Source organism: Oncorhynchus clarkii, chromosome 17 (genome assembly GCF_045791955.1).
Source record: "Oncorhynchus clarkii lewisi isolate Uvic-CL-2024 chromosome 17, UVic_Ocla_1.0, whole genome shotgun sequence".
Taxonomy (NCBI): domain Eukaryota; kingdom Metazoa; phylum Chordata; class Actinopteri; order Salmoniformes; family Salmonidae; genus Oncorhynchus; species Oncorhynchus clarkii.
This window is the reverse complement of record NC_092163.1, coordinates 76,092,006-76,104,505: the sequence shown is the minus strand read 5'-3', so window position 1 is coordinate 76,104,505 and position 12,500 is coordinate 76,092,006. Positions and strand designations below refer to the sequence as shown.

Genomic DNA, 12,500 nt, shown 5'->3' with positions numbered 1-12,500 from the left:
TCTCCCCTCCTTTCCTCTTCTCCCCTCCTTTCCTCTTCTCCCCTCCTTTCCTCTTCTCCCCTCCTTTCCTCTTCTCCCCTCCTGTCCTCTTCTCCCCTCCTTTCCTCTTCTCCCCTCCTTTCCTCTTCGCCCCTCCTTTCCTCTTCTCCCCTCCTTTCCTCTTCTCCCCTCCTGTCCTCTTCTCCCCTCCTTTCCTCTTCTCCCCTCCTTTCCTCTTCTCCCCTCCTTTCCTCTTCTCCCCTCCTTTCCTCTTCTCCCCTCCTTTCCTCTTCTCCCCTCCTGTCCTCTTCTCCCCTCCTTTCCTCTTCTCCCCTCCTTTCCTCTTCTCCCCTCCTTTCCTCTTCTCCCCTCCTTTCCTCTTCTCCCCTCCTGTCCTCTTCTCCGCTCCTTTCCTCTTCTCCCCTCCTTTCCTCCTCTCCCCTCCTTTCCTCTTCTCCCCTCCTTTCCTCTTCTCCTGTCCTCTTCTCCCCTCCTTTCCTCTTCTCCCCTCCTTTCCTCTTCTCCCCTCCTTTCCTCTTCTCCCCTCCTTTCCTCTTCTCCCCTCCTTTCCTCTTCTCCCCTCCTTTCCTCTTCTCCCCTCCTTTCCTCTTCTCCCCTCCTGTCCTCTTCTCCCCTCCTTTCCTCTTCTCCCCTCCTTTCCTCTTCTCCCCTCCTTTCCTCTTCTCCCCTCCTTTCCTCTTCTCCCCTCCTGTCCTCTTCTCCCCTCCTTTCCTCTTCTCCCCTCCTGTCCTCTTCTCCCCTCCTTTCCTCTTCTCCCCTCCTTTCCTCTTCTCCCCTCCTTTCCTCTTCTCCCCCTTCCTGTCCTCTTCTCCCCTCCTTTCCTCTTCTCCCCTCCTTTCCTCTTCTCCCCTCCTTTCCTCTTCTCCCCTCCTTTCCTCTTCTCCCCTCCTGTCCTTTTCTCCCCTCCTTTCCTCTTCTCCCCTCCTTTCCTCTTCTCCCCTCCTTTCCTCTTCTCCCCTCCTTTCCTCTTCTCCCCTCCTTTCCTCTTCTCCCCTCCTTTCCTCTTCTCCCCTCCATTCCTTTCTCCCACGTTTCCCCACTCCTCCAACGGCGGGTGCACTCCTTCCGTCCCTGTGAAGAGGTAGAGGAAGGCGGGAAGGAGAGGGGGGAGCCACCAGGAGGGGAGATAAGGAGGAGGAATGGATGACAGGTTGGGAGGGAGGCTGTAACAACAACAGCTGCAGAAGGCAAGACAGTCACGTTGTCTGTGTCCCTAATGAATGTGTCCCTCGTCAAAAGTATTGCACTATCTAGGGAATAGGGTGCCATTTTTGACAGTCACATCATCATTACACGGTCTGAAGAGACCAAAAAAATGGGTTCAATTCCATTTCACTTCAGATATTTAAGGAAGGAAACCCAGGTTCCAATTCCAATTGCAATTTCCCCCCATTTATTTTCAATGAGGGAAAATTGGAATTTAATTTTACTTTCCGAATTGAAATTGAATTGCGACAAGTTACATAGCGTCAACCAAATCTAATTACTGGAAGTCACGAATGAACAAGTGATGGTTGATGATTGTAGACCTGGGAAAAGGTCTTGCTGCAGTAACACACAAACAGTAGCTCCCTCACAGTAGCTGTCTCAAGCCAATCGTTTGTGTTAAAGCTCTTCACACCCCAACACACCTGGCTCCATCCAACACACCTGGCTCCATCCAACACACCTGGCTCCATCCAACCACAACCCTGGATCTTGGTGTGAGCTCACCAGGACTTTTTAGTTCCCAAAAGGCCAGACTCACTGTCTACTTTGTCTAGACAAAAAAAAATCTACCCTGTCTCTTTTCATTATCTATGTTTCTGCTAGTTACTGAAGAGACATTTGTTGTTTACTGAAGACTCATTTGTTGTTTACTTGTTTACTGAAGACTAATTTGTTGTTTACTAAAGAGGCATTTGTTGTTTACTAAAGAGGCATTTGTTGTTTACTAAAGAGCCATTTGTTGTTTACTAAAGATGACTTTGTTGTTTACTAAAGAGGCATTTGTTGTTTACTAAAGAGGCATTTGGTTATTGATGATGGTGTGAGGCATGCAGTCATGTTATTGATGTTGGTGTGAGGCATGCAGTCATGTTATTGATGTTGGTGTGAGGCATGCAGTCATGTTATTGATGTTGGTGTGAGGCATGCAGTCATGTTATTGATGTTGGTGTGAAGCATGCAGTCATGTTATTGATGTTGGTGTGAGGCATGCAGTCATGTTATTGATGTTGGTGTGAGGCATGCAGTCATGTTATTGATGATGGTGTGAGGCATGCAGTCATGTTATTGATGTTGGTGTGAGACATGCAGTCATGTTATTGATGTTGGTGTGAGGCATGCAGTCATGTTATTGATGTTGGTGTGAGGCATGCAGTCATGTTATTGATGTTGGTGTGAGGCATGCAGTCATGTTATTGATGATGGTGTGAGGCATGCAGTCATGTTATTGATGTTGGTGTGAGGCATGCAGTCATGTTATTGATGTTGGTGTGAGGCATGCAGTCATGTTATTGATGATGGTGTGAGGCATGCAGTCATGTTATTGATGTTGGTGTGAGGCATGCAGTCATGTTATTGATGTTGGTGTGAGGCATGCAGTCATGTTATTGATGTTGGTGTGAGGCATGCAGTCATGTTATTGATGTTGGTGTGAGGCATGCAGTCATGTTATTGATGTTGGTGTGAGGCATGCAGTCATGTGTTTCGCCAAAGATGTGTCTTCCGGTTATTGCAACACAGTTGACTAGGCCTTAACATTCACATAGAGTCTGCAGTTCTATATTTAACCAATAAGGCCCGAGGGGGTGTGGTATATAGCCAATATACCACGGCTAAGGGCTGTTCTTATGCACGACGCAACACAGAGTTCCTGGATACAACCCTTAGCCGTGCTATATTGGTAATATACCGCAACCCCTGAGGTGCCTTATTGCTATTATAAACTGGTTAGCAACGTAATTAGAGCAGTAAAAATAAATGTTTTGTCATACTACGGCAGACAGCCAATCAGCATTCGGGGCTGGAACCACCCAGTTTCCAACCCTCTTTAGATGCCCCTTTAGTTAGTGAGAGAGACAGCATTAAGGAACGTCTGCACTGAGGTATTTTCATTGGAATTTTGTAAAACGTTTACTCCATTTTTAATGGATGACCTTTTTGGTCAACGAACTACAAATACCATGAGAAACTACAGGTAGACGAAGGTGTGGGTTTTCCCCTTTCATGCCCTTCAGTAAGGCACTACACTAGAACCACAGGCTACTATGACATCGTGTACTGTGTGAATCAGCTGGCTCAGCTGAATGAAGGAATAATGTAAAGTTAAGATGTCGGTTCCACCACCAACACACACTTTAGACACAAGTGCCTTTAGAAATGTTGAAAACGTTTTCATTTTTCTAACTTCAATACTTGTTAAAGGTTTTAGTTCATCAACGGTCGACTTTTCAGAAAATGCAGCGCTGCCGACCAGGCACATATTTACCCTCCTGTCCCAGACCTGTCCCAGACCTGTCCCAGAACTGTCCCAGACCTGTCCCAGAACTGTCCCAGACCTGTCCCATAACTGTCCCAGACCTGTCCCAGAACTGTCTGTCTGCCTCTCTGTGAGGTCATTCAACATGGGGGTATTATAACCATTAAGTTATCATTTACTGGCGTAGGGCTCTGGGGGACTGCTGGGGGACTGCTGGGGGACTGGGCTTCAGAGGGCTTTGGCAACGTTCTGGTCAAAAGTATTGCACTACGTAGGGAATACGGTGTTATCTGGGACACAGTCTTGGTATACAGGGTGACCCCACTGTAAGTGTTTGAGAACAACTGAACTGTAGAGAGAACAGACCCGGAACGGGCAGGGAGACATCTGGTATTCATTGAAGACTAGAGTAAAGACCTCCCTGACCCCTCCTCCAATGACTTCATTGCATCATTGTAGCCATTAATTACTAGGAGAGCTTCTTCAATTCATGCTGGCCAATACTAAAAACACAGGGCAAGGAAAACGGTCTCCAGAACCATAGGTTGGTGTACAGAGAGCAAACAGAGAAGCTGAAACATAGTCCTTCAATGTAAGAGAATGCAGACTCAGGTTACTCGAATTCAAATCAAATCAAATCAAATGTATTTATATAGCCCTTCGTACATCAGCTGATATCTCAAAGTGCTGTACAGAAACCCAGCCTAAAACCCCAAACAGCAAGCAATGCAGGTGTAGAAGCACGGAATTCAAACTACAATAGATGGTTTGCACAAGGATTATATTATCGAAAGGAAATGGTTGTAGTACACAGTTGCAGTGACAGCAGTGACAGCTTACAACAGTAGAGCCTTTTATCCCTTTCTAAATCCTGAATAATTGTATAGTTTGTTTGTTGCTGAGTGGGTTAACATTGTCCTTCTCATATAGATATCAACGTAGAAGGAGAGAGACGAGAGAGAGAGAGAGAGAGAGATGAGAAATGAGAGAGAGTGACGAGAGAGAGAGATACGAGAGAGAAGAGAGAGAGAGAGACAAGAGAGAAAGAGAGATGAGAGACGAGAGAGAGAGAGATGAGTGAGAGATGAGAGAGAGGGGGAGAGAGAGAGAGAGAGAGAGAGACGAGAGAGAGAGAGAGAGAGAGAGAGAGAGAGAGATAGAGAGAGAAAGAGAGAGAGAGAGAGAGATACATACATATTATGATGATCAGTTTTTCTCCAAACAGAAATCATTACATTTCAGGCGCAGGGTAAAGTGCTTCTTTGTGGAGATTTCAATGCAAGAACAGGTTCTGAGCCTGACTACACTGATGCGGGAGGTAACCACCACATATTTGGACACCCCTCCTTGTACAGTTGCCCTATTATAAATAATAGAAACAGTCCTGACCAAATACTGAACAAAAATGGAAAAGAGTTAGTACATCTCTGTCGAGCCTTAGGCCTGTACATGCTTAAATGGTAGAATCAGAGGGGACTCTTTACCCTTTCAGTTTACTTACTGCTCAGCTCTTGGGACAAGTGTAGTCGATTATGCCATCACTGACATTGACCCCTCCTCCATTAGTGCATTCACTGTCAGACCACAGACACCATTGTCAGATCACAGTCAGATCAACGTGTTTCTGAAGAAATTAACCGGCAATATTCATTCAAAAAAACAGCCCAATAAACTCTACAACATAAACCAATCGTACAGATGGGCTCCAAACAGTGCAGAGACATTCATTGAAACATTGAACTCAAATGAAATGATGAACTCTATACAGTTTTTCAATAACTCACAGTACCAAAACAATAAAGATGGTGTCAATTCAGCTACCCAAAACATCAACTGCATATTCCAAAAAGCAGCATCGAAAGCAAATTTGAGAAAACCAAAGCAATGCAACATCAGAAGCAAAAATCTAAATGTTTCTGACAAATGGTTTGATAATGAATGTAAAACAATTAGAAAACACCTAAGACAAATGTCAAACAAAAAACATAAGCAGCAAAACAACCCAGAGCTACGATATGAATACTTTGAAACTCTGAAACAGTATAAACAAACACTGAAATGCAAGAAATTGAATTATACCAACAAGACACTTGATGAAATTGAAAACGCAATTGACCAAAATCAGTTCTGGGACATGTGGAACAATTTTAGCACAACAAAGCCACAAGCATTAGCCATACAATATGTAGGAATTTGGAAAACTTATTTTGATAATCTATACAAAAACATCCCACAAAAAGACTTACAACAGAACCAATTAGAAATTAAAGAAAAATTGAACATCCTTGAATCAGTCATTAAAAACAACCAAAATCCATTAGATTACCCAATAACCCAACAAGAACTAAATGAAAAGCTAAAATCTATTAAATCAAAGAAGGCTTGTGGTGTAGACAACATCAGAAATGAAATGCTGAAAAACAGCACACCTGAGTTGCAAAATGCTGTGCTTAAATTGTTCAACATGGTGTTAACTTCTGGCTGCTTCCCTGATGTCTGGAACCAGGGGATCATCTCCCCTATCCACAAAAGTGCTGCCACCACCATGTTTGACAGTGGGGATGGTGTGTTCAGGGTGATGAGCTGTGTTGCTTTTACGCCAAACATAACGTCTTACATTGTTGCCAAAAAGTTCAATTTTGTTTTCATCTGACCAGAGCACCTTCTTCCACATGTTTGGTGTGTCTCCCAGGTGGCTTGTGGCAAACTTTAAACGACACTTTTTATGGATATCTCTAAGAAATGGCTTTCTTCTTGCCACTCTTCCACAAAGGCCAGATTTGTGCAATATACGACTGATTGTTGTCCTATGGACAGAGTCTCCCACCTCAGCTGTAGATCTCTGCAGTTCATCCAGAGTGATCATGGGCCTCTTGGCTGCATCTCTGATCAGTCTTCTCCTTGTACGTATGAGCTGAAAGTTTAGAGGGACGGCCAGGTCTTGGTAGATTTGCAGTGGTCTGATACTCCTTCCATTTCATATTATTGCTTGCACAGTGCTCCTTGGGATGTTTAAAGCTTGGGAATTTTTTTTGGATCCAAATCCGGCTTTAAACTTCTTCACAACAGTATCTCGGACCTGCCTGGTGTGTTCCTTGTTCTTCATGATGCTCTCTGCGCTTTTAACGGACCTCTGAGACTATCACAGTGCAGGTGCATTTATACGGAGACTTGATTACACACAGGTGGATTGTATTTATCATCATTAGTCATTTAGGTCAACATTGGATCATTCAGAGATCCTCACTGAACTTCTGGAGAGAGTTTGCTGCACTGAAAGTAAAGGGGCTGAATAATTTTGCACGCCCAATTTTTCAGTTTTTGATTTGTTAAAAAAAGTTTGAAATATCCAATAAATGTCGTTCCACTTCATGATTGTGTCCCACTTGTTGTTGATTCTTCACAAAAAAATACAGTTTTATATATTTATGTTTGAAGCCTGAAATGTGGCAAAAGGTTGCAAAGTTCAAGGGGGCCGAATACTTTCGCAAGGCATTGTATGTAATGATGCTTTTTAATCAGGTTCTTGATATGCCACAGGTGGATGGATTACCTTAGCAAATAAGAAATGCTCACTAAAAGGGATGCAAACTAATTTGTGCAAAACATTTGAGAGAAATAAGCTTTTTGTGCATATGGAACATTTCCGGGATATTTTACTTCAGCTCATGAACCATGGGACCAACACTTTACATGTTGCATTCAAATTTTTGTTCAGTGTAGTTTGAATCACACTATATGACAATAAACATAAAAGTTCAAATGAGTAATCAATCATTCTATTCTCCTCGAAATCTTCTTGTAAAATCCCCCTCAAATACCAGTGGGATTAGTTGAGCTTTCCTCAGGTGCAGCTTGGTTCTTCTGTGCTGACTGAACACGTTTCTCAAAAAGGAAAATGAGTCCTCGTACAGAGCATTCGGAAACATATTCAGACCCCTTCCCTTTTAACACATTTTGTTACTTTACAGCCTTACTCTAAAATAGACTCAATTGTTTTATTTCCTCATCAATCTACACACAATAACCCTCAATGACATCACAATACCCCATAATTACGTCACAATAACCCTCAATGACATCACAATACCCCATAATTACATCACAATAACCCTCAATGACAAGGCAAAAACAGGTTTTTAGAAATCTTTAGAAATAAATTCTTAATAAAAAACTGAAATATCACATTTCCATAAGTATTCAGACGCTTTACTCAGTAAAGCACCTTTGGCAACGATTGCGCCAAAGTCTTCTTGGTATGAAGCTATAAGCTTGGCAGACATGCATTTGGGGAGTTTCCCCGATTCTTCCTTGTAGATCCTCTCAAGCGCTTTCAATTTGGATGGGGAGCGCCACAGGGCCACTCAAAGGCATTCAGAGGCTTGTCCCGAAGCGACTCCTGAGTTGTCTTGGCTGTGTGCTTAGGGTTGTTGTCATGTTGGAAGATGAACCTGCGCCCCAGTATGAGGTCCTGAGCGCTCTGGAGCAGGTTTTCATCAAGGATCTCTCTGTACTTTGCTCCATTCATCTTTCCCTCGATCCTGTCTAGTCTCCCAGTCCCTGCCGCTGAAAAACATCCCCACAGCATGATGCTGCCACCACCATGCTTCACCATAGGGATGGTGCCAGGTTTCCTCCAGACATGACGCTTGGCATTCAGGAGTTCAATCTTGGTTTCATCAGACCAGAGAATCTTGTTTCTCATGGTCTGAGTACTTTAGGTTCCTTTTGGCAAACTCCAAGCGGGCTGTCATGTGCCTTTTATTTTGGAGTGGCTTCCGTCTGGCCACTTTTGTGGAGTGCTGCAGAGATGGTTGTCCTTGTGGAAGTTTCTCCCATCTAGACAGAGGAACTCTGGAGCTCTGTCAGATTGAACACAGGTTGCTTGGACACCTTCCTAACCAAAGGCCCTTCTCCCCAGATTGCTCAGTTTGGCCGGGCGGACAGTTCTAGGAAAGGTCTTGGTAGTTCCAAACTTTTTCCATTTAACAATGATGAAGGCCACTGTGTTCCAATCAATTGAATTGTCTAAATGTCTAAAAACCTGTTTGCGCTTTGCCATTATGGGGTATTGTGTGCATATTGAAGAGGGGGGGGACAATTGAATTCATTTTTGAGCAAGGCTGTAACGTAACAAAATGTGGAAAAAGTCAAGGGGTCTGAATACTTTCCCAATGCACTGTACATGCGATGTCTTGCCAGCTGCCCATCATTAACAAGTGTTGACACCTCAGTACCCATACCCAAACTTGTTTTTCCTCCCACAATGCAGTGCATTTCAAATGCTCTTCGCTCGATGCGTGCCTCGCCAATCCTTTGGTACTATCAATAGCATGCTTCCAGTTAGAATAGGTAGAATACCCAGCTTGGGTGAAGGCCTTTTCTGCAAAATTCCGCATCTGCAGTAACCGAGTGTTCCCAGCCACTCTCTTCCTATGAACCAGTTGCTATTAAATTAACGTTTTTGGAAAGAAAACCTGCGGCTAGAGTAGGATTCTAGGCTAACCTGGGCTGGCTCCTCTGTTCCAAGATCGTCAGGAAGAGTCGGAGGTGGAGGGGACTGTGGTACCATTATCCTGGTGCTGCTTGTGGAAGAGGTGGTAGGCTCTGCACACGGAGCTAGCTGGAGATCGGCAGTATCACCACTGCTGGGCTCTGCAGTATCACCACTGATGGGCATGGCAGTATCACCACTGATGGGCATGGCAGTATCACCACTGATGGGCATGGCAGTATCACCACTGATGGGCATGGCAGTATCACCACTGATGGGCATGGCAGTATCACCACTGCTGTGCTCTGCAGTATCACCACTGCTGTGCTCTGCAGTATCACCACTGCTGTGCTCTGCAGTATCACCACTGCTGGGCTCTGCAGTATCACCACTGATGGGCATGGCAGTATCACCACTGATGGGCATGGCAGTATCACCGCTGATGGGCATGGCAGTATCACCACTGCTGGGCATGGCAGTATCACCACTGATGGGCATGGCAGTATCACCACTGCTGGGCTCTGCATTATCACCACTGCTGGGCTCTGCAGTATCACCACTGATGGGCTCTGCAGTATCACCACTGATGGGCATGGCAGTATCACATTTTGCTACAACTGAAGGGGCACAAGTTTTAACTAAGGGCACTAAGCCCCCTTTTGGCCCCTCGTGGAGCCGCTCTACAGTCAGTTGTAGTAAGCAGTAGGAATCTTGTGGACATTACTTCATACTGACGGCTCTCCACAGTGACCTCTAACCCACAGCGGATTGATGTCCCCATCTACTGGCATTTAGTCGCGTGTCTGTACAATACCTTACTTCCGACACTGCTAACGATGGACTGGTTGTCCAAACTCAATTTATGACTTGTTTGGGGTGACTGTGCTCGTGGCATTTTAGTTGTCACGTGTGTATGTGTGTGTGTGTGTGTGTGTGTGTGTGTGTGTGTGTGTGTGTGTGTGTGTGTGTGTGTGTCCGTGTCCTTTTGCTTACGACATTACTCTGTAAACACCTCGTAACATATCTAGTCATGTGTGTCACTTCGAACATTACTTTGTAAATGATCTATGATTACTTTATGATAACCTGTGTGCTGATTTGGTCTGATTTAAGTGGGGTGCGATCATTGGATGACTTTGTCTCAAACAGCTACTCGTTTTGTACCCAACAACATATTAAAAGGTACTATTTTTTACTATTGTTCACTAAAAAAGTGAATCAATATGAACTACAGTAGTACTAAAAGGATATGCATATGAAAGTGAGACAAAGCCACACACTAAAAACAAATGGTTCTATATAGTGTACCAAATCAGTTATTTTTTGGGCTTGTTACCATAGCGGATCCTTTTTGGTGCTATATAGAGCCTATATTTTGAAAGTTCTATAAAGAACAATGCTCATAAAGTTATAAATGTAACCTGTATGGTGCTATAAAGAACCCTTTCCTAAGGTTCTTTATAGAACCCTTTCCTAAGGTTCTATAAAGAACCCTTCCCTAAGGTTCTATAAAGAACCCTTTCCTAAGGTTCTATAAAGAACCATTTCCTAAGGTTCTATAAAGAACACTTTCCTAAGGTTCTATAAAGAACCCTTTCCTAAGGTTCTATAAAGAACCCTTTCCTAAGGTTCTATAAAGAACCATTTCCTAAGGTTCTATAAAGAACACTTTCCTAAGGTTCTATAAAGAACCCTTTCCTAAGGTTCTATAAAGAACCCTTTCCTAAGGTTCTATAAAGAACCATTTCCTAAGGTTCTATAAAGAACCCTTTCCTAAGGTTCTATAAAGAACCCTTTCCTAAGGTTCTATAAAGAACCATTTCCTAAGGTTCTATAAAGAACACTTTCCAAAGGTTCTATAAAGAACCCTTTCCTAAGGTTCTATAAAGAACCCTTTCCTAAGGTTCTATAAAGAACCATTTCCTAAGGTTCTATAAAGAACACTTTCCTAAGGTTCTATAAAGAACCCTTTCCTAAGGTTCTATAAAGAACTCTTTCCTAAGGTTCTATAAAGAACCCTTTCCTAAGGTTCTATAAAGAACCATTTCCTAAGGTTCTATAAAGAACCCTTTCCTAAGGTTCTATAAAGAACCATTTCCTAAGGTTCTATAAAGAACACTTTCCTAAGGTTCTATAAAGAACCCTTTCCTAAGGTTCTATAAAGAACCATTTCCTAAGGTTCTATAAAGAACACTTTCCTAAGGTTCTATAAAGAACCCTTTCCTAAGGTTCTATAAAGAACCCTTTCCTAAGGTTCTATAAAGAACCATTTCCTAAGGTTCTATAAAGAACACTTTCCTAAGGTTCTATAAAGAACCCTTTCCTAAGGTTCTATAAAGAACCCTTTCCTAAGGTTCTATAAAGAACCATTTCCTAAGGTTCTATAAAGAACCCTTTCCTAAGGTTCTATAAAGAACCCTTTCCTAAGGTTCTATAAAGAACCATTTCCTAAGGTTCTATAAAGAACACTTTCCAAAGGTTCTATAAAGAACCCTTTCCTAAGGTTCTATAAAGAACCCTTTCCTAAGGTTCTATAAAGAACCATTTCCTAAGGTTCTATAAAGAACACTTTCCTAAGGTTCTATAAAGAACCCTTTCCTAAGGTTCTATAAAGAACCCTTTCCTAAGGTTCTATAAAGAACCCTTTCCTAAGGTTCTATAAAGAACCATTTCCTAAGGTTCTATAAAGAACCCTTTCCTAAGGTTCTATAAAGAACCATTTCCTAAGGTTCTATAAAGAACACTTTCCTAAGGTTCTATAAAGAACCCTTTCCTAAGGTTCTATAAAGAACCCTTTCCTAAGGTTCTATAAAGAACCATTTCCTAAGGTTCTATAAAGAACCCTTTCCTAAGGTTCTATAAAGAACCATTTCCTAAGGTTCTATAAAGAACACTTTCCTAAGGTTCTATAAAGAACCCTTTCCTAAGGTTCTATAAAGAACCCTTTCCTAAGGTTCTATAAAGAACCATTAAAAAATTGTTATATACAGCACAAAGAAAAGGTTCCGCTATGGTTACAACCCTTTTGGGGCTATTAAGAACATTTATGGAGAATGGTTCTATAAAGAACCCGGGTTTGTGTCTGCATAGAAATGTCTTGGGCAGGCCGCCCAAGTGTTTTGTCGGGCTGCCTATGTCCAAACAGTAAAAATACAGTGCCTTGCGAAAGTATTCGGCCCCCTTAAACTTTGCGACCTTTTGCCACATTTCAGGCTTCAAACATAAAATATATAAAACTGTATTTTTTTGTGAAGAATCAACAACAAGTGGGACACAATCATGAAGTGGAACAACATTTATTGGATATTTCAAACTTTTTTAACAAATCAAAAACTGAAAAATTGGGCGTGCAAAATTATTCAGCCCCTTTACTTTCAGTGCAGCAAACTCTCTCCATACTCTCTCCAGGTTCCTGAGCAGAGAACTGAGAACCACCGATTAAGTCAACAGTTCTCAATTGACACAAGGCCATATGTGAGTCTTTCACAAGACACCATTACTGGCCATAGTCATATGTAATGGCGTGACACAACAGAGTAGAAA

At 42.7% G+C, this 12,500-nt stretch overlaps 1 protein-coding gene across 1 annotated transcript in view; it reads right to left on the bottom strand.

Annotated features, from left to right (window-relative positions):
* Positions 1 to 9,551, bottom strand: part of LOC139369507 (small proline-rich protein 3-like) — a 13,058-nt gene extending 3,507 nt beyond the window's left edge. The window contains exon 1 of the mRNA XM_071108751.1: positions 8,970 to 9,551. Coding sequence (XP_070964852.1) covers positions 8,970 to 9,551 — 582 coding nt within the window. The remainder of the gene's footprint in view (positions 1 to 8,969) is intronic.
* Between the last annotated feature and the right edge of the window lie 2,949 nt (positions 9,552 to 12,500).